General features: G+C 37.7%; 1 protein-coding gene across 1 annotated transcript in view; it reads left to right on the forward strand.

Annotated features, from left to right (window-relative positions):
• LOC116716291 (dystrophin-like) overlaps positions 1–24,370 on the forward strand; it is a 235,817-nt gene that overhangs the window by 93,656 nt on the left and 117,791 nt on the right. Inside the window, exons 3-10 of the mRNA XM_032557211.1 lie at positions 1,782–1,874; positions 2,609–2,689; positions 4,288–4,380; positions 10,670–10,771; positions 13,539–13,609; positions 14,423–14,541; positions 16,457–16,653; positions 22,497–22,625. Of these exons, the coding sequence (XP_032413102.1) occupies positions 1,782–1,874; positions 2,609–2,689; positions 4,288–4,380; positions 10,670–10,771; positions 13,539–13,609; positions 14,423–14,541; positions 16,457–16,653; positions 22,497–22,625 (885 nt within the window). The remainder of the gene's footprint in view (positions 1–1,781; positions 1,875–2,608; positions 2,690–4,287; positions 4,381–10,669; positions 10,772–13,538; positions 13,610–14,422; positions 14,542–16,456; positions 16,654–22,496; positions 22,626–24,370) is intronic.

Raw genomic sequence — 24,370 nt, forward strand, 5'->3', positions numbered from 1 at the left:
ACCAAATATGTGTTTATATTTCAGGTAAAATCCATACTAAAACACATTCTGCTGGGGATAGAGTTAAGTTGAGGATTGTTTCAGTCTCCCCCCGCTTCACCACAGTACAGTTTTACTGATGCTGGAGTTATAAGTGCTCTCAGGTTTCGAAAGACTATTAGATCCCCCAGGACTTGTAGTTATAAGAGCTTTCATTTTGCACTTGGGACACTTGATAATCTGTTTTCATCCTCAGGGAGCAAAATTACAGGGAGGCTGTCACTTAAAGGACAAAAGACTTTCTTTATAGTTCTCTATGTGCAGAATGGGGAATGGATTTTTAGTCATTCACGACAGAATATTAATCACCCAGAAGAAATGGTGCTGGGGTGTTTTGGAGGGCGGCCGGTATCCATCTACAGGTGATAGGTTGGTGTGATATTATCACCAAAAAAATCTAATAACTCTGTTCTATAAATAACACCTAGAGAGAGAGCCCTGTATTACTGTGTTCTCTACAAAATTATTATTATTATTATTTTTTTTTTTTTTTGGTGATTGGCAGCACTAAGACCCTCCTCCTGGTTATGATTGCTGGTTTCTGTTCACTGTGTATTTCTGCAGATGACAGTAGAATCATGGTTAATTTTTCATTCTATCACAGCTTAGTGAGGGTTTTAACAAATATGTTAAAAAAAATAATAAAACATTTATGACAGTTACATACTGCGGTGAACAATGCCAGAATTAAACCTTGTTTGAAAATCTGCTTTTACGCCTTAGCCTTCAACACGATGTGAAATATCAACTTTTATTTCTATACTATAAGTATAATATGCTTTCTTTATGTATTGATCTGTGAGGTATAGGAGCGTTCACTATGACCAAAACCACTGAGTGCTGGAACGTTGCAAGTTGTTTTTGATTCAGCTCGGTTTGTCGTCTAGCCTCTGTCTGTCTTTTCATATTTTCTTATTGACTTTGTGTTCCCAAGGTTTCAGACATGAAGTCATTCCAATGAATTAAAGATATGTGTATGTTTAAACTCATATTAAATTAATCAAGTTAATAATATTATTTCAGGTCACTCATGGACACTGTACAATTAAAGACAACAGTATAAAACCATTAAAATAAATGAGTCACCATCAAAACTCTTAGAGAACGTATTAATTTAATAATGTACAACCTTTCTTTGACAAAAATAACACAGATTTATCTTGAATTGTATTTGCTGCTTTTCAACGTAGTTACAATATTACTTGCAATACATTTATCAAACATATTAAATATAAAAAAATCCATATTTTATCTCCTGAATCAGTCGTTCAGGTCCTCTGATTTCGTTCTAAGAGGAGGAACTCATAGTGTATTCAGCCTGCAGCGTGTTCTGGTGTGAATCAACTTCTAGTTTGTAAGGCCAGACTTGTCAGCGCAGATAAAGAACAACCCCCTGGGTATAAAATTGTTATCTTCACATTTAACACCAGGCTGCGTTGTTATTACTCGAGAAATGTGTCTCTGTTCAGACCAGTGTGTTGTTTTCTGCCACTTTGGAGGCTGAACCGCTGGCCTTTTTTGTGAAACCAGCAAATTCCCTGCAGCATCTCTGCAGGAGTCATTCGAGCCTTTGTTTTTCCTCATTTGTCAGCTAATAGTCCTGGTTCTGATTTACCAGTTCAAAGAAATTACTTTTTCCTGGTTGGGAACATGTGTATGTTAAAGAATGGTGCTCATGTTTTGCTGTTCTCATTGAGTTTTAGTGCATTCTGCTAAAGGTTAGCTCTGTCTCTGTGTTTCAGACAGGAAAGCCACCTGTGGAGGACCTGTTCTCAGATCTGTGTGATGGACGACGCCTGCTGGAGCTGCTGGAGGGCCTCATAGGACACGAGCTAGTAAGGATACACACACACACACTCCCACTCTTTCTTTTACCACAATAAATGGAATAGAGCAGCACATCCGGGTACCCTGCCTAGGCGCAGCACTCACACAGCTCTGAGGCTAAAAGCACACTTTTGCTAAAGGCCAAATTTTGAGACATTTTCTAATCCAATGGCATCAAAAAAAACAAGCTAAAACAATTTATCATTTTCCATCTGCATGTACTGTTATGTTAGGTGGTTTCCACTCTATGCTGTCTGTCGAAACGAAGGTTGTTCGCTATAGTGAACGCAAAACTGTTCTCTATTGTATCTTAAAAAATTGTTTTATTTAGTTGGAGTTCTTTCTGTTTTTCTTTTTTGTCACACTTAAATGCTTTAGATAATATGGGTTTCCTTTATTCAGGGGGAAAAGTTATCCAAACCTCTGACACTGAGAAGAAAGATAAAATATTAGTAGTGTGTGGTAAGAGTTGGAAAGAATGACATTTAGGTAAAGCACTCAAACTCTGTCCAGCACCACTTCCTGTACTTTAACTTATTTTTAAAATGCAGATTGGTCTGTTTTTGTTTCGGTATTCACACACACCCACCCACACGCACACACACATGTAAACACACCACTCATATATTATAATTTGGCTTTTTGTAGTGCTTATAAATGCTCTGAGCAAGATCTGGTTATTCCTCATTAATATGCTTTGCCTGCTCCCTGTGCTTGCGTGCGTGTGTGTGTGTGTGTGTAGGTGAGACTGGAGAAAGGGACTAGCCGTGTTCACTCACTTAACAATGTCAACCGTGCTCTGCAGATCTTGCAGAAGAACAATGTGAGTATACACACACACCAAAACACACTAAATCACAGTTTGGGTGTGTACAGACAGACACTAAAGTAATTTGACAGAAAATCATAAAAACCCCATAAACCCGATGACAGAAGGCACGCTGAGCAAAAAGTCAAAAAATGCTGTGTACATATCTTGTTTTGATGTAATATTTGTGGAAGTTTTGAAAGTAGTTTTACGGGGTTAAAATCTATAGTGTGTGATGTTTTACCAAAAGCAGAAAGCGGACTATATGGCAGGGCATTCTGGGTAAATGCAACCAAAACAAATGCTAGTCTAGCTCTAACAAGAGAAATGGCTCTTGGTCTTTTACCAAAGACAAAAGAGAAATCCTACAATCCCTAATATCTGACACCATTCCATTTTTCTTTACATTTCATAAATAAGGAAGTCACACTTTTGTCTTCTTCTGAGGTTTCTGTGTCGTTTCCTTCTGTGGTTTGAACGTTGGATGCTTCCCTATAAGTCCCTATTGGATGATAAGAACACACAGTTCCTCAGGAGTTTCTCAGAAAAGTCCTGAGGAATATTGACAAAGACAAAATGTAGGTTCTTTCTATTTTTTTTAAGAAATAAAAAACAAATATGTGTAGGTCTTTAAATCATCAAAACAACATTTTAAACACTAAAGAGAAACTTAAAAGTTAAAACGTTGCATTCTGAATTACAAACTTGCTACCATATGTTAGCAATAGTCCTAGCTTTTCCTCATTGAGCAACACGGTTTGATGTTTCTTATTGGTTGTTTGAATTTTCCAAAGATATCAAAAGAAAAACTGAAACATTTGTCAGACTAAAGGCGCCAAAATAGTAATGAAGGTGTTTTAAATGGACTGCATTATGTAAAATTGGCCTTTTTGAGCTTTACATCATGTTAAAATGTTACTGCATCATCATCCATGCATGTTTGAGAAATCCTTTAATCTCCCGTGGCAACCATTCATCAGCTGAGCTCATTGCACAAGCTACTTCTCAAAGAAACGTGGGTAAAAATGTTGTTGAAGTTTTAATAGAGGAGCCATGTTGTGATGACTTCCTGGAGGTGGAGTTTCAGAAAGAGCAGGAGCTTCTTAAAGAGACAGAAGCCCAATTTTAACATGTTAACTTTCAAAGTCAGATATCTTTTAAGTCATAAATGATCTTTATAGATCATTTTTATTACAACTGAAGCTAACAGTCACTTGATGGTGCTATAAAATGATACTATGTGGCTGGAAACACATAATACTGCCCCTTTAATTCTTACGTCCACCACTCTTTTTTTTTTCTTTTTTTTTTACCAGTTATTTGTTAATTCTTACATTGTGTGTGAATTATGAGACAGTTATTTTTTTGTTTTTAAGCATATGCACTGACTGATGGCAATTTTTAAATTTTGTTGTTCTTGTGACAATGACAATAAAGATTTATCTTATCTTATCTTTATGATAAATTCTAAGTGTTTTTGATTTAACTTGCCTCCACAAACCCCTTCTTAATGGAGTCAGAGAAAAACAAGGAGAGAAGGTAAGAAAAGCAGTTTGGCTGTTGGGAAAACAAAGCAATCACAAGATTTTGGTGTCTCTGCTGCCTCTCTGCAGGTTGATTTGGTGAATATTGGAGCGGCAGACATCGTTGATGGGAATCACAAACTGATTCTCGGGCTCATCTGGAGCATTATTCTCCACTGGCAGGTGTGTTTGTGTGTGTGTGTGTGTGTAAGTTTGGGTGAACATTTGTTTCAGGGTGCCACGTTTCAAATCGGTTATAAAGAAGAATACAAAGAGCTTTCCAATTTTCACCCAAACAGGCTGTTTTCGTGTCTGAAACACAAACTCACTCCCTCGAATTGCTCACATTTGTTTACATTATGTTAAGCAAATGCTACACGTCCCTTTTTGGTTCATGTTAAGATCATTTTGTCTTTCATATTTGAACCGAGTGCTTTAGATGTCGTACCTGTCAGTCTGTAGTCATGTTGCAAGAAACGCAAAGACGTCAGAGTGCTGCAAGGAGAAAAAGTAAAATATGAAACATTTAAAATACAAAACATTTTCTCTTAGTGACAGCAAATGCATACTGATTCCATAAGGGAAACTTTGCCACATGGTTTCTCACTTCATCCTTACTAAGTGCGCAAGTCGTCACCTTAAATGGCTGGGTGAACTATAGTTGGAGTAGAAATTTTTAATTCATCTTCACCGTTGTTTTTTTGTTTGTTTTAGTGCAGTACAATGTCTTTCATAATATTCATAGCCTTGATGAAGTTTGTCAGATTATGTCAGGTTGCAACTGCAGCTCTGAATGGATTTTATTTGCCAGACCAAAACATGGTAAGAAATATTTGTAAAACTATGTTTGATTTGTTTATTTTGGAAAGACAGTTCTAGGGAGTCCAGTTTTAAGTTTTAGTTAATCATTCCTCCTTTTGAGTCCTTTAGTACGAAAAACATGGAGGACCAAAGTATATTGGTTTGTTAGAATGGCCCAGTAAGTCTAAACCTAAAACCAGTTAGGAATGTATGGCAAAACTGGAATCTAAGCTTGAACGATATTGTAAATAATCTAGTTTTGCATTAATTGTAATTGATGTTCAAAAACAAATTCACACCACATTTTTCAGATTTTCTATGTTTATTTTTCTTGTAAAAACCTTGAAAGCAATGAAATATTTTGTTTTACTTTTTGCTGGTTTATCACATGAACATGTTTGTAATTTTTAAAAATCTGAAAAAGTTCAAGGTCATGTAACTATTGTTTGTGCCACAAGAAAAAAAAATACATAAAGTTGTCATGTTTATAAATGTGGAGGAAGATAAAGTCAAACTGGTTTCCATTAAGGTTGAGAAAGTTTCAGAATTTGAAAAGCTTATCAATTCTGGTTGAAAACTTTTCCAGATCATAAATTCCTTGAATTTGTTCACCTCAAATATTGATCTCTGTCTTGTTGTTTCTACTGTAAATTCTTTTCAACAGCGAATCAAGACTGTTTTCATCTTTCCTATATTTTCCATAAATAGAAACATCTGCAAAATACAGTTGCATACTGCCATTTAAATGCTTCCCTCTGATGACTTAGGCTGTCTGTGAAACATAAAGCAATGTAGATGTGTCTGATAAGAAGTGTGAAATGTTAGAACTTAGATGGTTTTGTAGTGTTATTTTAAGAACTTCTCCCTTTAGTATTCCTTTAACATTAACTCATGTCAAATAACTGACAGAAATTGTCAGACTTGGAGCATTTTGACAGAGGGGGGTTCCCAGCGAAGTCGGTCTTATATTCTCTTGAGACCTCATCCATTTGTCACCCTGTGCTGCAGACATTTTGTTGCTGTGCATTATATATACAATTTCTTGTATTTTGTATTTTGGGTTCTTTTTCTCTACTTTTCCATTGCCTGAAGCGTTGACTTAGCGGTTGATCGCCAGGGGACATCGTCTTGGATCTTTCCTGTCTCATCATGGATAATGGATCTGATGCTCATGAATTCTTTGCCTTGCTCCTTACGCTTGGTGTACCGCACCAATCTGAATTATCAGCTGCCTCCGCCTTCTCTTTTGGCCTGCCTATGATACCATTGGGGTATCTGATGAACTGCAGGGCACACGCGTTGGTGGCATGAACTTCAATCTCAGCATTTAGCCCGACTTTGTAGTTGATAACATCCTTGTAGTCTCTTTATGAAACGCTGTTTCAAAGATATTTGAAACGGTTCTGAACATCAAATGTCTTGTTTTTTGCTTGATCAGTACTGTTAACTCTGATAACCGTGCATCCCTTTGATTTCACTGGACTGCTTTTGTCGCATCACAATGAGACTTTGATACTACTGCTTTGTTTCCCTTTGCCTCGGATCTGTTAGGTGATGTCTTAATCAATTTTAGTGTTGTTTTTAAACATTAGGAGCAGTTTTAACAATTAAAAAAAAATCTGGAGGCAGGTGTTCTGGTCACCAAGATACTAATTGTGCAAATTACCCTGATGTGGTGTTGGTATCATTATGCTATGTAGGGAGGCTTTTCTTTGGCAAAGGAACCTCATCCCTTATTTGGAAGATTCTACCTCATAAACTGCTGGAAACTACTGAGATAAATAGCAAAAAGAACTGACCCTACGACTGAACCTTGAGGAACACCAGTCTGTATCGCTAAAGCCTCAGAGTTATTAGTTATGCTAACAGCTAAACATCTTTGTTGATCTGCAATTGCTAGAATTTGGTCAGCCACATCCAGACATGATACAGAAACTATAGTGCAGTCTCTGTTGGAGGTCTGGCACTGTGACTCTGGTTGTTGTTTCAGGGGAAGCAAGTTGTCAGATTTACTTGGAATGGAGCTGGTGCTGCGGGACACACATATTGACACTTTTCTCTTCCCGTATTGATGGGTGTTAGCCTTGAGTGGGCCTGTTCTCGTCTTGATTTTCCCTTCCATCCTATTTATGGCTGGGTAAACAAAGTTTGGTCAATAACATGTTGTTTAGCTTCTCCTTCTCTCGTGTCCCTTCTTCGATACCTTATATCTATGACTATTAGTCAAGCGTCCAACATAGACTTTACTGTTATTTAGCATTGGATAACTACATATGCTCTAATAAACATGTCGGAGTTGATATTGTCTCCAAATCTGGATCATGTATAGTGATTGAAATTGGCCATCAGTGGACGTTTCAGAGGTTTTTTCAATGTGCTTCTTCAGTGACATATTTCCGCCTGTTAGTTTCTGTTTGTAAGTGCGTATTTCTTGCTGTCACTATGTCAGTGTGGCTAACTTTTAATTTGCATCCAGCTGCCTTGTCAAAGCTCCCCTCTAATTATAGCAAAAATATATGCAGTGACCCATTTCCTAATGAGTCCCTTTCTCCTCGACCAGCCACATTTTTTGAGGAAACCCTAACAATGATATACCTCCCTGTGTGTCTGCGTGTAATATAAATAATGAATCCTTTCACCAACAATTTACCTCATGATAAATTTTTTTCAGAATGTTTTTTGTGGTGTATCATTAATGTAAATGGAAGTCCAATACATTAATATATTTTGTCACACTCACTTTCTTTTATATTTCTCTTTTACTCATCCACAGTACATTTCAGCTGACTGGTATTAGTCAAAGACAAGAGTCGTAATGTATGTATGTAAGTATGTAAGTTTGGAAATGATTGTTATAAAAAAGATGGCCTTTTTCTCTAATGTGTGCAGATTTGCACAGATCTGTCTTCCATAATTGCTTGGAGAATTGATTCCTTGCTGGCAGAACTATTGCTATAAGCGCTGATAATCGCTAGCATGATGCTAATGTTCTCAGGTGCAGACGTATAAAAAAACTGAATACACTTCATTACTAGGTGCATCATAAGTTGCCATTTGGAAGAAAAAAAAAACAATAATTGGGTCAGGTTGAGGTAGAATATGTCTGAAGTGAATTTTGCTTAAATAGCATAAGCAAAATATCAGTATCTCCTTAGGAAGGTTTGGGATCTTCTACTGTTTCTGTATTTTATCTCACTTTAATTGAATGTCTTTAAATGGTGGGAATTTTTATGGCAGTTGGATGGTGTGAAAAATATTGTATAGGTGCAACCCAGAGGATTCAGATAAATGTTTCTGTGTCAGAATTATTTCACATCCCTAGTGGGATTCCATAAAGCTCAGGTCTTAGCCCACTATTGTTTTTTCTAAATATATTGTGGAAATCAGCACTAAACATATTCCTTTTTATACCATAGTATATTTCTGCTATATATTATCTAGGTTTATTATTCCAATACGTTGTTGGCTCCTTGAAGTGTTCAACAGCAAACATTGCCTTTATTGGACTTCCATTTACACAGCTTTCTTCCTTTGTTCTGTTCAGAAGAGTAAAAGCAGCAAAACATTCTTGTTGTGATGTATTTTGACTTGCAGAATTATTTAGCTTAAAAAAGGCTGTTATAGTAAATTTGAGTCAAATTCTGCTTCTTAATAAGTCATTGGACGTTTTGTTAGTGACCATTAAATGTAAAAATGGTGGTTATTGAAAAGACCAATACTTTGTCATATCTTTAATTGTAAGAAGATTTTCAGTTTGTTTGTGACTTTGGCCTTAACGAAACATTAAGGCATTAATTACATGTGTTGACCAGCATTCTTGAAATCCAGTTCAAGAGCCGCCTGAAATCAATCCACGGGCTGCAAATGACCCCCAACCCTCAGTTTGGACACCAATAATTTAAAGCACAACTCTTTTTTTTCCATGCTTTCCCCATCACATCAGTTTACAGACACTGGTTACTTCAGTAACCCACGGCGATAGTAGTGGCAGCATTTTTAAGTTATTTTTTGCAGAATTTTATTCAGATTATTTTTTGGAAGGTTGTGTGGACAATTATTCCCTCTGGTTTTGGATGCTGTGCAGCTGGAAGGATTTTTGCTCTCATTTGTGCTTTCAAACAGTCAGTTTGACGCGTAACCGTGGCAACAAGGTGTTGGTGTAACTCTGAGCAGCTGATTGCCATTTCAAAAGCTCAAACAACTCCTGAACTGTGACCTAAAGAATCCAAGAGGAGTTGAAAAGAAGGCTTCATGGACGCGGAGCAGGACAGTGGATCGTAACGGGGAAGGGTCAAATCCCTGATTCTGTCCCTCTACCTGGCAACCAGAGAGAGATTCCAAGAGCAGCAAAAGCAAAGGAGGTGGATTAGCTGATGGTGTCATTCAGCAACAGTGTCTTCAGTCAGAGGCCTCTTCAGATTCGTTGCAAGACTGACTGCCACAACTCAACTTGGATGACATGATTTACAACAATGTTGAATTTTCCTTAGAAAGAAAATATTTTTAATTAAACTAAATTGAGCCAAAAGCAACAATTATTGATTTTTCTACAACCTCCACACTTCACTTTTATGAAATTGTTAAATGTTAACAGTACAATTGTACCTGGACCTCTAACTTTTCCATATTCTGTCGTATTATAGTTTAATTGTAATTCACTGTAATAAATCTTAAAAGTGTGGTGTGCATCTGTATTCTGCTCCATGTGTTTTAAACCATTTTAACTCCACATACAGCTGTAGGTCTTTGAATTAGGTTGGATTTTTTTTTTCTTGCACATTGCTTGGAAAATTCAAGTAATTCAAGTTTTTTGTTATCAACAGCATGATGCTGCCACTACCATGTTTAATGGGTTTTTTTTAAATAGGTTTTTAAAAGCACATGTTCTTTATCTTCCACTATTGTCGAGTAAAACCTGATAAAATACATTAAAGTTCAACATTGCAGCACAACGTAGGAACATTCAAGGGGCAAGGTTATGTTGTGCAAAAGCCAAATAACAATCTCTTCTGTTTTTGCTTACAGAAAATGTTTACAATTTTTATTCATCCCGGCAAACAATCCGCAGATCATAACGCATGAAGACAGGAAAGTTAATGTGGAAGTGAAAGAGATTAGCACTGACGCTACAAATCCTCTCTTTGCTTTTGTGGGTGTTAGCTGGAGGAAATGTCGAGATTGCATTTTTTTTTCAAAGCCATTACCCATCTGGTGAAGAGAAAAGCACGGTTCTTTGTTTTCCACACAAGTTCAAACAATTGCTCCAAAACTGTCACTCACACCTGAAATCCTCCGTGTGGGGATAAAAACGTATGTAAACACGGCCCGCCGCATGGATTTCCGCCTATAGAAGTGTCCTTCAGCTTTGTGCTTTAACTGAGCCCATGCTGTTTGGCGGAGGTACGGCTGTTGAAAATGCAAAATGTCCCACAGACGGGCCGCTGCCAACCCGCTTGGACAGTGTTGGTGTTCATTTAAGGGACCTACTGTCGTTTTAAGAATACGTTTTTCAAACGGGGAACTTTTTTAAAACAGTGTGAGGAGAGAAACTCAGCTGGGCGGAGAAGTTTCCACCCTAAACAATGAAACGTGTTTAGTTTCTCTGGGCCTGGAAATCATTTCACTTTTCTGGGTTGGTTTTTCCACCTGCCTCTTCTGTTTGTGTGTTCAGGTAAAGGATGTGATGAAGGATGTGATGGCGGGCCTACAGCAGACCAACAGTGAGAAGATTCTGCTGAGCTGGGTTCGTCAGAACACACGGCTGTACCCTCAGGTATGACGCTTTACGTTACAGTCTTAAGTTTGAAACACCATTAATAAGTTTCATTTTCTTTCAGAATTTGCTGCATGTAAAGATCCTATTTGAGCAGAGAATGGTATAATCCAAGCTACTTTAGTAAATGTGAAAATCAAAATGATTTACTTCAAAAAGATTTATTGCTCGTAAAGAAAAGATAAAAGTAAATTGTTTGCTGTTTTGTATTAAGATCCCTGGGAAAAAAGGGATTAGATTTTTCTTCTAACATTTCTGGAAAGCAAATAAAGTAATTTTACAGTCCCTCCTTGAGGAAGTTGCAAAGTCCTGACTATTTACAACTATTAATGCAACCTGCTCATCGTTCGCAATTTTCACCAGTCTTCGCAACTTCTCCGCAACGTCTTCTTTCCACTTTTAACACAGCTGATGTTTACAAAGCTACAAAGGGTAGCTTTACGAACGAACCGCACACTAAATTTGCGCAATTCATCAGGTACGGTAACTTTAGGGTGCTAGTGTAAGCCCTTAAAACGGGGAGAATAGTTAGAGAAATTATCACAGCAGACAGAATCTCTGCTCTTCCACTTACCTTCTTGTATTGAAAGTAGAAAAAGATGTGATGGATCCTGCAAGTCATGACGCTAAACTAACCCTCTCCCAAATACAATTTAATTACTTTGTCTTTTGCGCATTTTAAATCAAATTCAAAGTAAAAGAACATAATATTAATAAAGTCAAAGTTATCAACATTGTACCTCGCAACACTATAAAGCACTTTCTCGTAAGACCAAAATAAAACTTAAAAAATTTTCTACTTTGACTGCAATTTTTTTTTCTTTTTTTTAAAAGTCCTCTTAGGCCACAACAATCACTAAAAAACACCAGAGCGTCCCGAAAACACTGATTTTCACTTTACGATTTTTTATGACATCATAGGTTTATAACACAATCCTCCCACCAATGACGGCTCCCCACTCAAAGCACTCGTTTGCTTTAGCTAACTGTCCGGACGCAGCTAGGTGGTAAAGACAATACCATGTTACCACCCTGCTAAAATGACAGCCTCTGATATTCTGGTGATAAATCACAACCACCTCTCAGTGTCAGTTTTAATTCATGTCCAACCTTCCCTCACAAAATCCCCATTCCTCCTGGAGATCCCGCCACGCCTCTCATCCAGTGTGAAGGAACCCTTATTGGATTGTCCTCCGGTTTGACTGTAATGTAATGTGCGACGGCAGCAAGCTTACCGCTTCTTTTCATGCAGCATCAATCTACATAGAGCTGGACTTAGACAGCTTTATTGGGCCTCGTGCGCAATTCATTTGTAGCCTCCCAGTTCATATATATTCACTCTGTACAGACTTTATCAACACAGTCGTCAATTCAGCAGCACACTAAGCTTAACATTATTGTGAGAGAGGCTGTGTGTTATGTTCCTTTGAGTCATTATTGAATTTAATGTCTTTGGTTCGCTAACAGTTGGTTAAGGTAATCAACTGTAATGCACAAAAGACATAAATATGCATAACGCCTTTAAGCTAAGTTTCTAAATCTACAACAAGGCTGATATTTATTTTAAAGCAGGAGTTTGGATGCTACAGTTTTCACTTTATATGAACAATGTAATGCCACAATATGTAATGAAATAATAAAACCAGACTTAAAAATGTATTAAACACATTGTGTAATAATTGATGCAAAATGCAATGGATCCTTGAATGCATTTTGCAATACTTTCTGTCACATTACGTAATGATATTATTACATGTTGCGACCATTATTCCAAAAATGTAGCAGTAGCTCTTATTTTAGAGATGTTAATGTAATAATGTGGCACATTATGTAATAAATGATCATAACTGTGTTCATCATAATCATTGAACTTCTAATAACATGATGTTGATCCTTTTGACTTGAAAGTTTTATTGACGAATGTCGTTCAACGCAAAACGATTCAAAGTATTTGATTACAAACAAATAATAAATTATTTATAATAATTGGGCTAAATTATTGCAATTTATCGTAATTATTATAAATTATTATAATTTGTAATAATTGTAATAATTATTAAAAAATTATGTTTCATTACATTTGAAAGTCCAATTTTATTACACTCTTAAGTGTCCATTATAATGTTTTGTTAATGTCTAATGAAGCGAAACTATCAACATATTTATTTAAAAATAAACTCTACCTTATAAAGTGCTACCATTAGAAGAGACTCTTTCTCTGGGCGCCACCGAGGAATGGGGTGGCACAGGTGTGCTCTACCAGTTGCAAAATGAATTAAGCATTCTATTGTTTTTTGGCATGTCATTAAAGTCCATATTACCTGGTGTTATGTACAGTATGACTATGAAAATATGGCCGTACCTCACTGTTAATTGTACTAAAGTCGGTATCTGATTCAGTGCAGGACTGAGTACTAAGAACGTTTTAAACTTTATCACAGAAGATATTTTTTTTAAAGCACAGCTCAACATTTATTCTATCTGTGAAAACACAAAAAGGGGGGACTTTATTGCTTTTTTAGCACTTTGTTTGGCTGAAAAGCTACTGTAACAGACTGAGCATAATGAACCTTCCTCTGACTTCCAGCTCTTTGCCTTTCGGAGCATTTTAAAAGCTTTGTATCCTCTTTTCGCTTCATGCATTCAAAGCTCTGTCTGCCATCAACTGAACGAGTCCCTGCACTTCCGGAACGGAGTTTCAGCTGTGGGTTTAACGGCTCACAGTCGCACTCCGCCTCCTTAGGTTTCATATTGTCTCTGTCCTCAGGTGAATGTGGTTAACTTCTCCAGTAGCTGGAATGATGGATTGGCCTTCAACGCCCTCATCCACAGCCACAGGTGCAGTACAATGACATGTTTGTGCTAGAGAGCTGAGAAGGAACAAAGGCGTCGGAGCACAAACATTGTATAAGGGTGGAAAAGAAATAAAAAAGGACAAGTAAATGCTGAGTTTTAATAAGCAATGTTGAGAATGTGTCTTTATCTCTAGAATATCTCCCAGGCCCTTGTAATTCAAAACTAATATTAGAAATGATCTTTACAGCATAGAAGTCTGAGTTGGGGCAAGGTCAAAATTTACTACAATTAAGTTTCTCTTGTTTCATTAACTGAACGTCTTGAAGGCGGAGTATTACGTAAAATTGATTTTTTTTCTTTAGCTATACATCATGTTATAATGTTATTCCCTCAGCAAAAACACACCTGGAGTGTTGCCTTGATTCTTTCATGCATGTTTGAGAAATCCTTTAGTCTCCCTTGGCAACCATTCCTCTGCTGAGCTCATTATAGGAGCTACTTCTCAGTGCAACGCTGCTAAAGGGTTAATAGAGGAGCCATGTTGTGATGACTTCCTGTAGGCAGAGTTACGGAAAGAGCAGGAGTTTCTTAAAGAGACAGAGGCCCAATTTCAAGTTGTTAAAATACGAAGTCAAATTTCTTTTACATCACAATTGACATATGCAGCATTATTATAACAACTGAAGGTAACATAGTCACTTCACTGTGTGTTGAAATTGCAGGTAGGATTTTTCAAGCTGTTTATTTTAAGGTTTTTTTCTACACTTACAAGGGGTGATAATTAGATAAACTAAAAATTTTAAAAACCCGGAGCTTGACATGCGATCCCAAATGTTCCCTCTGCCGTCTTGCCAGGCCGGAGCTGTTCGATTGGAGCGCGGTGGAGAAGAAGACGTCGGCGATCGACAGGCTGGAGCACGCCTTCAGTAAGGCCGAGCAGCACTTGGGCATCGAGAGGCTCCTGGACCCCGAAGGTAACCGGCGAACACATCTACTCCCATCACCTGTAAAAGTAGGGAAGATAAGAAGAGGTTTTACCAAACGCGGGGCCTGTTTTGAAGTGGACCACTGAAGTGGACACTGAGGTGAAAAGAAAAAAAACAAACACACACCAGGACATCGGTGCCATCTATCTTTGCCAGATTCCCCCAGTTCAATTTGCTCTGTTAATCAAAACTGTCAGGCAGGGATAAAGAGAATAACACTAACCATTTCCTCTATCTCTTCCGTCCCACTGTTTTCATTCGTCTTGTTTTCTTTGGCATCTCCATCTCATTATGTGTTCATTTGGCTGCTCTGCCTCAGACACACCGTGATCTGTCTCTTTCACTTACACCCCTGGTTGACTTGCATGTCCACAGGCTCTTTGCCACCTTTCTTGAGAAAGCGCTCCTTTATACCTGGAGCCTTCTGCTTTAAAAAATAATAATAAAAAGAAGAAGAAGAAAAAATCCCTCCTCAGTCTTAATTCGGCTGCAAGTCTCAGTACAAGCTGGCTGACTGACACATACTCAAAGCTGTGGAAGATAATAAGCAGTCTAAACAAAGGCCTGCAGTAAATCATGAGAAAAATGGAGGGGGGGAGTGACTGAAGCGGCTGAAGGACGGTCTAAATTATGCAGCCTGTAAGATCGCTCAGTGGCGGGCATATGCTTGGATTGTTTTTAAGCTCCATCTTCACAGTTGTTTGCTTTCTTCAAGGCGTTTTTGCTCATTATGACACGAACAAACCATTTCGTTTCAGTTGGTCTTTTTATTTAGACTAAAGCAGACTAGAGCAAGCTCCATGGGATCGCTTTAGTGAAGTTGAGTTTATTTGCACTGCTCATTTCAGCAACGAAGTGTTTTGTGCTGTAAAAACAGTTATGAAACGGCAACAAACATTACCTTCCATTATCAAAATCCTCAAGAATAATCATCATCAAAAATATTTAAAATTAAGGCTCCTAAACAGGTGGGAACTTAGTGTTTCAGCAGTTTTGCAGTTTTCTTGAAGTTTGTTCCATATCAGTGGAGGATTGTAATTTAATGTCCTTTTTAAAAATCAAGGCTGATCCTTTCTGTTACAATGCTATTAGGCTGTTAATATAATTAAATAAAACTAGTGAAATAACAAAAACTGAAATTGAGAAAACATTTTTGCTAACTGAAATAAATAAAAAGGGTAACTGGAACTATATTGTGCGCTTATAAAGCTAACTGAAACCTACTGAAATTAGAGATATAATATCCTTCATGTTCATGTTTATAAATCTTCTTAACCTTTTGAATTGAGTATTTTTTGCGCCTACAGTCCTCCATGTTCCTCCTGGAGGCGCTAAAGGCTAGTCCGTAAAATGGCGACAGGAAAAGTTGGGAGGAAACACCGGAGTCAGTCGTTGTTTAAGAATAATTGAATCAATTACCCAATCGATGCATACATAATCACAATGCAATACTTTGACCTTGTTTTGAATCGAAAAAACTAATACTGTAAATAACATTTATTTAATAACTAATCAAATTTAGCAAGTGCACTTCTGAAACTAATTAAAACTATCTGAATTAGACGAAATGTCACAATGAAATAAAACTACACTACAATGAAAAATCCAAAACTAATATAGCACTGCAACACAAGCTAACTCTTTTACCTTTTTGCTAACAAAATAATGCTAACTTTATAAGATTAATGGACGGAGCCCGACTGTTTTCCAAATCCTGTCACAACCAGAAGCATTTCCAATATCTTTAATATTTCTCTCTTAACAGATTTCTTCCTCTCTGCCAGCTTCTAAATAGCTCTCAGCAACATGTGGGGGAGAGGAAGAGGAGAAAACGTTGGATTTGTCACATTAAGAGTGATTTTTATTTATTTTTCCTTCATTTTTTGCACTCTGTGCTCCGTAGATGTGGCCGTCTCGCACCCCGACAAGAAGAGCATCATCATGTACGTGACGTCGCTCTTCCGGGTTCTCCCCCAAATCGTTTCCATAGAGGCCATCCAGGAGGTGGAGTCGCTGCCGTCGGCGACCACGGCCGGCGTCTCCCGCGTGACAACGGAGGAACACTATCAGATCCAGACTCAGCAGCGCTTCTCTCAGCAGGTTGGAAACCCGCGTTTCCACACACTCAGTGTTTCGTGTCTAATTGCGTTTGTGGGACAAAACTTCCTGAAAATATTCTGTGGACGGACGGGACAAAGACAGAACTTGTTGTCCTGTTACATTTGGTGTAAAGCACAGCGTTTCAGGAAAAGAAAATCTTTAAAAAAAAACATTTGACAACTAGTTGATGGTCAAAGTTCCCTCTACGGTGATGTAAAGCTTTATTGTATAACAAACCACAAAAACAGAAACAAATTTCACAACTGTAATTGTAGTTATACAGCTGGACTGATTCTAACATGGTTTAGATCATAATGTGTTGTCAAGATGTTTCATTCTTGCTTATTTTAAACTAAAACTTGAAGTCAAACAGTTCCTTATGATCAGATTAATATCATTAATTTGGTAAAACTACATTAATCTACATACATTAAAAAATGTAATTACAATAGTTCAGAACATTACTAAACTCAGATTAAAGATCACTAAGCAATTTTCTGTCGGTCTTGTTAACTGGCTGGACTTTGCTTGATGTGAAGATAATTCAAAGACAACTCTGTGAAGAAGTGCTAGTTGCTATGGGGACTCATGTCTTTCCACAAGACAGTTGAATAGAAATAAAAAAGTTAGACCAAAGAAACATTCAATGTGCAAAAACTGCAAAATCTTATTTTTGAAAAAAAAAAAGAAAACAACACGTTGATCCATCTGGTTGTCACAGTTGCGAATTCTTCTGTGTCTTCTGACAGGTTAAAGGGAACTTTCACTTCTTCTAACTATAAAACTAAAATGTTAGAGATGAAATTTCATGGAAGTGAGTTAGTTTTGCTGTGTGCACTCAGGGTTGACACACTTTTCGTCTTCCCAATCACACTCATACCTCAAGGCATTTCTTCTGTCAATGTTTCTGGACAGTGGGAGGAAGCTGGAGTACCAGGAGTTAACCCATGAATACACAGGGTGAACATCCAGCCTCATGCAGAAAGACCCCAGGGCTTGAATCCATCGCATTTCTAATCATTGTTCCATCATGCAGCCCCAATTTTAAAGTGTTGACTCAAATTTACAGTTGAATTTGACTAGGCCATTATAATACAAACATGATGCATTGATTTAAATGAGTCATTCTCAAGCCTTTTTAAGCAGATTCTGTATTAGTAAAAGCCAAGATTTCCGATTTCTGGAGAAAACAGGATAGCTAAATATTTAGCTTTCTTACTAAACTAAATATATGTTTTTATCTAAATATTTAGGTTGCAAGTTAAATATTTGGTTTGCTAGGTAAATATGTAGGTCCAATTAAATATTTAGCTTAGATTCAATATTTACCTATCCTATTTTTAAAGTGGAATATCAAAATAAAAGCTGGGTTTTGTGTATCTCTATATAAACCTCTGAATCTCTTCAGTCATTGCTCAAGCGATGTTTTTTTTATATATTATCATCAATTCTTCTTTTATCAACTTATCCAACGTTGAAAACAGGAAATGCCAGGTGCTCCATAGATACCAAGTTGGAACACTTCCTGTTCATGTTTAATTCAATCTTAAGTTGCCATAGAGCAGCTTAAAAAGTTTAAGACTTCATGTTTATTCATTTGAAAGAGAAAATGATTTGTATCACATTGAATCAATGTATTGTCTTCGTAAAACCTGTCAAATTATTTCAACACCAGATGGAAAAATATCCGACTTTCCAGAAGCTCATCAAAGTAACGCCTCTGGAAATGGATGCTGTAGTCGAAGCTAAAGGCAATCCAACTAAATATAGTATTAAATAGAACGAATCTATGGCAAATGTTTTCATTTTAAATTTTTTCAGCAGAACAGTAAAATCATAGTTTAGAAACAGAGGGAATCTCATAGCTGAGCTCCAGTTGAGAGCTTGTTAATTTTTCCCTCTGCTCTTTTTCTCCCAAGCAGTTTCTGTCTGAAGTAGAGATCAGTGTTTTTGCGCAATTCATCTTTCTGACTGTAGGGGCTCATTAGCTTTATATCCCCGCTCTTATTTAGCTCGCAAATAAATTACACCACACTCAAGCTCACAAATCTCAGTAAGACACATTACATTTGGGGTTGTAATGTGACAAAACATGGACAGACCCCGTACCTTGCTGCGCTTTTACAGCGGTGCTTTAATTTTGTGTCGGCCTTAATTGCCAACCATCTGTACGTTGGTTCAGTCATCCGTTTTGCAGCCAGGATTTCAGGTAGCAGTCTCGGCGGTGGGGAGGTTACCAGATGTTCTCCCCGCTTGCCATAATTTCCTCCAGCTCGCTCCGAGGAACGGGCGGCGTGCTGAAGGAACGGGCTTCGTTCAGCGCCGCCGCCTGCAAACGCATGGCCTCAGAAATGAAAACCGACGTTCGATTCGACACAGAACCAGAGATTAAAATGCTGTAAAACAGAAAGAAGAAAAAAAATCTGCTCCCACGAGTGACATCTGCTCTCACCTTTCAAGCTCAGTTAGGCAGAGGTCAGCGGCCAATCACAGCAGATTGGGGTGAAATTACTGGGATAACTGCAGCAGTCACATCGGACTCACTATTTGAGAGCAGAAAGAATAAACCTGCAAGGAATTCAGAGTCAGTAACAAGACAAGGCAAGATGTGAAACTGAAACGTTTAGCTTTCGAAGGGAAGCTGGATGATGAGGATGATGAGGAGTGAGCTGAAGAGCAGACCAAAAAAAACCAAAAAACTACAGGAAACAAACAAGACGACAATAAAATAAAAGATACAGACGGTGAAAAGAGGTCCTGACAGGAGCTATTATTTCCCTCCTCCATCATCTGTCACCAACAACAGCACTTCTACCACTTCCTCACATTAATATTATACTACCACCTGGGGCTCAGCGGGGTGAAGGACCTTAACTTTTCATGAAGGAATATATGAAAAATAACTCGATTGAAACTTGGAGATGATTACCTAAATCTGGTGAAATGCACCGAATCCCCACACACACACGCACACGCCCGCACACACACCCCGATCCATCCATCTGACGCCCGGGGCAGGTAGAGAGGAAAACGAAAGCTTGATGTTATTTTCAGGGGAACATTTGATCCGGGGGTTAGCTGCTCTCCAGCTGCTTCCTCATTGAGCTGAGTGAAAATCCTGGAAAGAACAGGTGAGGAAACCAAGGTTTCCCTCAGAAAACTTCGGTGCATGAGCCCGGTGGTGGAGTGTGAGGGCAGTCATTCATCCAGTGGCCCGTTGGGTTTTTGAGTTTAAAAAATGTCTAAAGACGACAGGAAATTTGAAAATACCACTTGATAATTATGTCTTATTTAAAGATTGGAAGATTAATACCTGAACACCATCTATAAAGTCTTAAAAAATGCAAACATTTTTAAAAAGACGTAAAAAAAAAAATAAAAGCAATGCTGTGTCTGGTGGGGTCAAAAGTAAAGCCTGGTGACCCTCCAGGCTTATAATATGTCAGGTGATGGTGAATCTGAAGGTAGAATATACAGGCAAACAGCTGGAAAGTGACAAATTCATGTTTTATAGTGTGTGATGGAAGGTTTCAAAAAACAAAACCCGTTACAGAAGAGCTGAGACTGAAACGGGAGAGACTGGTTAAAATGAAAGCCGATTCATGTTAGAATGTCCCAGTCAAAGGTGCTTCTACATTTATTATTGTATCCTCTATAGCTTATAGTTCATTTGTTTAAAAATAAAATAAAAACAAAGAGATACAGAGAGAGAGACTTCTCTGCCTTGTGCTGGTCTAATCTCACAAAACCCCAATAAAGAACACAGAAGTCTATGGTTGTAAGTGGAGGAAAAAAGCAACAAAAAAAAAAGTTTTTGTAAGATTCTGTTTTTGTTCAGTCCAGATAAGAGCTGACATCTGCACAGTTTGACTCCAGCAGAGATGTGAAGGTCTGAACCAAACATGCCCTCTTAGTCCTGGGCAGAAGTCTTCCACTGATGGAACTTATAGATTTTTCTTTTTTATTTATTTATTTTCTTTATGTTGTTCTTCTTCAGACTTTCTTAAAGCCTGATTGCTGTCAAGATGTATTTACTAAGCAAGTAAACACTGACATATAATTTATTCAAGTATAAAATTGCCTCTAATTTTATGCACTTAGTTGCCAACAACAGTCTGTTACATAATTTGCTCCATTATTGCATTTATAAAACACGGTTTGATAGAGCGATGTCTTTACTGGAAAAAGTAGATAAATGGTGTGAGCCAAAGGCCAAAATTTTCAGTGCAATTTGTCCTTCATTTATATTTTTTCTTCTAAAGTTCCTTTAGGGGGACACACTGTGACATAAAGCCACATCAAAACGTTTAACCTTTTCTATGATAAAAAAACCCGACAACATAAAAGGCGACATAAAAGAGGTTTTTAGGCCATATTTGTCAATTTTAGGGACAAATATGTGTTCTAATTTATAGCTGAATGTTATCTAAAATGACTTAAATAGTAATGCTCACTTAAAGTCTTCAAATAGAGTTGGCATGTATCTGGAGAACAAGAGAACCAAGCAGTGATCCCTGTGGAACACCTAATTGTATTTAATCCATTGAAGCTAACAAACCCTTACATCCAACTCATGATGGTGCGATCGACACCAGAAGTTGGTGATCAGTGGAAATGTGGGGTGTTTTCCCTTATTCCTCATTGTTTGTCCGAGCGGAGGGTCAGCAACTTTTACGCTTTTCCCAGCACCTGAAACTGTCGAATCAGCGTGTAGAAAGCAGGCAAATCTCCAGAAACCCACTGAGGTGGCACTTTGAACACGGCCTCATCGTCATTTCTCAGCAAAAACCCACTGAGCAAATCTGTAACCATAAATGCATTTAGACTTTGGGAACAGTTCTGAATGAGCTAAACCCTGACCACGCTCCATGTCGTGTATTAAACACACTTTTCTTCTTTTTTTTATTTTTTGGTTTAAAAAAAAAATGCCCGGGTAACTGAGGGTGAAACGTAAGAGTCACTGTATGGCCTCTGATTCAAGGAGGTAAAAATGGTTCTGAAGAAAAGCTTCACTTGCTTTGACTGTGCCACTGTTCCCATGATATAACACTGTGTCTCTGCCTGTACCTGTCTGTATTGTCTGCCTCGAAAGCTGGGTTTCCATCCAGAGACTTTCTCAAAAATGTGCAAGACCTAATGTGCTGTACTGTTAAAGAACAAAAAGAGACCATTTTAAATAATTTTCCAGTTTTTATTATTGCATTTATCTGAAATCAGACGCTGGTAAGCCCTTTGTTTTTCATGCACAAGGCAGATTTTTAGCTAGAATCAGTCTTTTATTTTACGAACATGTTTATTCCCATCATAATCTTAAATTAACAAACAGTTTATAATTATTATTTTTTTATTTCAACCTATTAAATCACAGGAAAAGTTTATAATTGGATTTAGTTCACTAGCATTTTCAGACAAAAATCTGTAAATCTCACGTCAAACCAAACCTGTTCAAATAATTCAGGCACAACCAGTTTGACTTGACTTAAATTGTCCCCGTTTGTTTCTGAACGTCCCAAAAGATTAGTTTGACATTTGGATGGAAACTTTTCGCTTCACTTTCTCCTGCATCTTTTTTTTTTAGCCACTTTCAGACTTTCACTTCCTGCATCCCGCTCCCCCCCCTCCCTTTCTCTCTCTCCACCCTGTTTATTTTCTGCTTTTCACTCCTCTGTGTATTGTGGCTGTTGGGATTGTTTGCACACTGTTTTACATTCTTCTGCCTCTATCTGTCCTTTCTTTATTCTGCCTCTTTGCCAACTCTTCCCACCTCTCTGTCTATCTCTGTCCTCCTCTTCTTTTTCTTCTTCTTCTTCTTCTTCTTCTTCTTCTCTGTCTTTGCCTCTCAGATCACAGTGAGTGTGGCTCAGGGGCGCGTGCGGAGCCCCTCCCCTCAGCCTCGCTATAAAAGCTATGCCTACACCCAGGCTGCATATGTCAAGTCACCAGAGCAAAAGAGGAGACGTTTTACTGAGCAGGTCCGTGTCTCGCAGTGCTAACGCTTCAACGCTAACATTTGTCTGTCCGTGTTTTGGCTGAACATCTGTTCGTTTCTTTGTTTGTTTGTTTGTTTTTGCTGCCATTGACAAATGTCGATAAAAACTAGTCTGGGAATATATTTGGAAACTTGTAGCTTATTGAAATCATAATTAAAATGTTCATTATCTGATTCTAATTCAATCAAGTTCAGTTAAAAAAAATCTTGTGACTCATACTTCAATTAGTTATTGTCGATGTTCACAGTTTCTGCATTAAATTATGTTTAAATTTATCGACACGTTGTGATGCTCCCATTGAACAAACAGTGGAGGAAAAACTAAAGCTAACAATCCTGACAGTTTGGACGTTTTTCAAGCATTAGTTGGAATTTATCGTCACAATGGTAAATCAAAATTCTTCTCAGAAATTTATCACAATAATCAATCAGTCAAGTTTATTTGTATAACACGTTTCAGCAACAAGTGTTATACATCATAATAATACAAAAAAAATAGAGTCAACAAGTGAGAAAACCAGACAAACATCACGTTTTGATGAGTGCCATCATCAAAATCATCAACACACATCAACTATGTCGGTCAACTTTTCATTTATTTTGGTTGAAAAGCAACTCTAAACAGGCAGGGTTTTAGTCCACATTTCAACCAACTCAGTGTTTTGTTCCAACACCAGCAGGGACGCCATGGTGCCAAAGGCCATCATTGATTTTGGAAAGTTGAGGGAACACCCTGAACCTGAAGTAGCTTCATTTTTGTGCCTCTCCACTCTCTTCCTCCAGACTTCTGGACCTTTATTACCAAATTAAGTCAAAATTTTACCAAACTGTTTTCCTTTCCACTTCTTCAACAGCGACCATCTGCGACTCTCCCTCCTACTGGAGGGTGTCAATGACTGTTGGCAAGACAACCATCAATTGGGCAGTGATTGTCAGCCACTTTCTGATAAACTGGATCTTGGGTTTTCATTTTTACAGAAGTAATAATGTAGTGGTTTCCCTGTTTAAGTTCAATTACTACTTCTATTTTTTTAAGTAAAATAGTTGGAGGTGCACTTATATTTGAAAATATATTCATTTAATTTGGTGTGGTGGACATTTTCTCCTGGTCTGCTGATCTTTATGTTCAAAAACCAAATATGGGAATTCTTAGTTTGCCCAGAATACTGCGAAATTTTTCCTCGTCTTCCTCTAATAGCACAAATATTGCCTGTCCTCTCATCTTGGGAGTTGGTAGTAGAGTTCCAGACCCAACTTTTATCTCCTGTCGTAGCCGGGTGTCTACTCTTCTTCACCGCTTGTAAACAACTTCCTGATGAGCACCCCCTTGTGGCTGCAGTAACACAGGTGCTAAGAAATAGACCCAGATGAATAAAAATAAAAAAACTTTTTTGAACTTTTAGTCAAATTTGTTTGTGTACAAATTGTTTTTTTAAAGCATTTGTAAATAGTTGCCTTGTTAACAACAAAAACATGATAATACATATAGTCATAGATATTTGCATCTGAATTAATCAGAACATTCAAAAAGTTAAATAACTTCAGAAAGTGAATTGGAACGTGAAACTCCTGAAGTGTTTATTTTTTTAGGATTATAACTTACATCTACAGAAAATGTATTATAATTTATTGCATTAAATCAACAATACGTAAAGGGCAAACACTACAGACAAGGTGTGGGATTGGGGGTGTGAGAGAGGAACGGTTGTTGAAGCTGAACTTGCCACC

The sequence above is a fragment of the Xiphophorus hellerii genome, chromosome 24 (assembly GCF_003331165.1).
Source record: "Xiphophorus hellerii strain 12219 chromosome 24, Xiphophorus_hellerii-4.1, whole genome shotgun sequence".
NCBI lineage: Eukaryota > Metazoa > Chordata > Actinopteri > Cyprinodontiformes > Poeciliidae > Xiphophorus > Xiphophorus hellerii.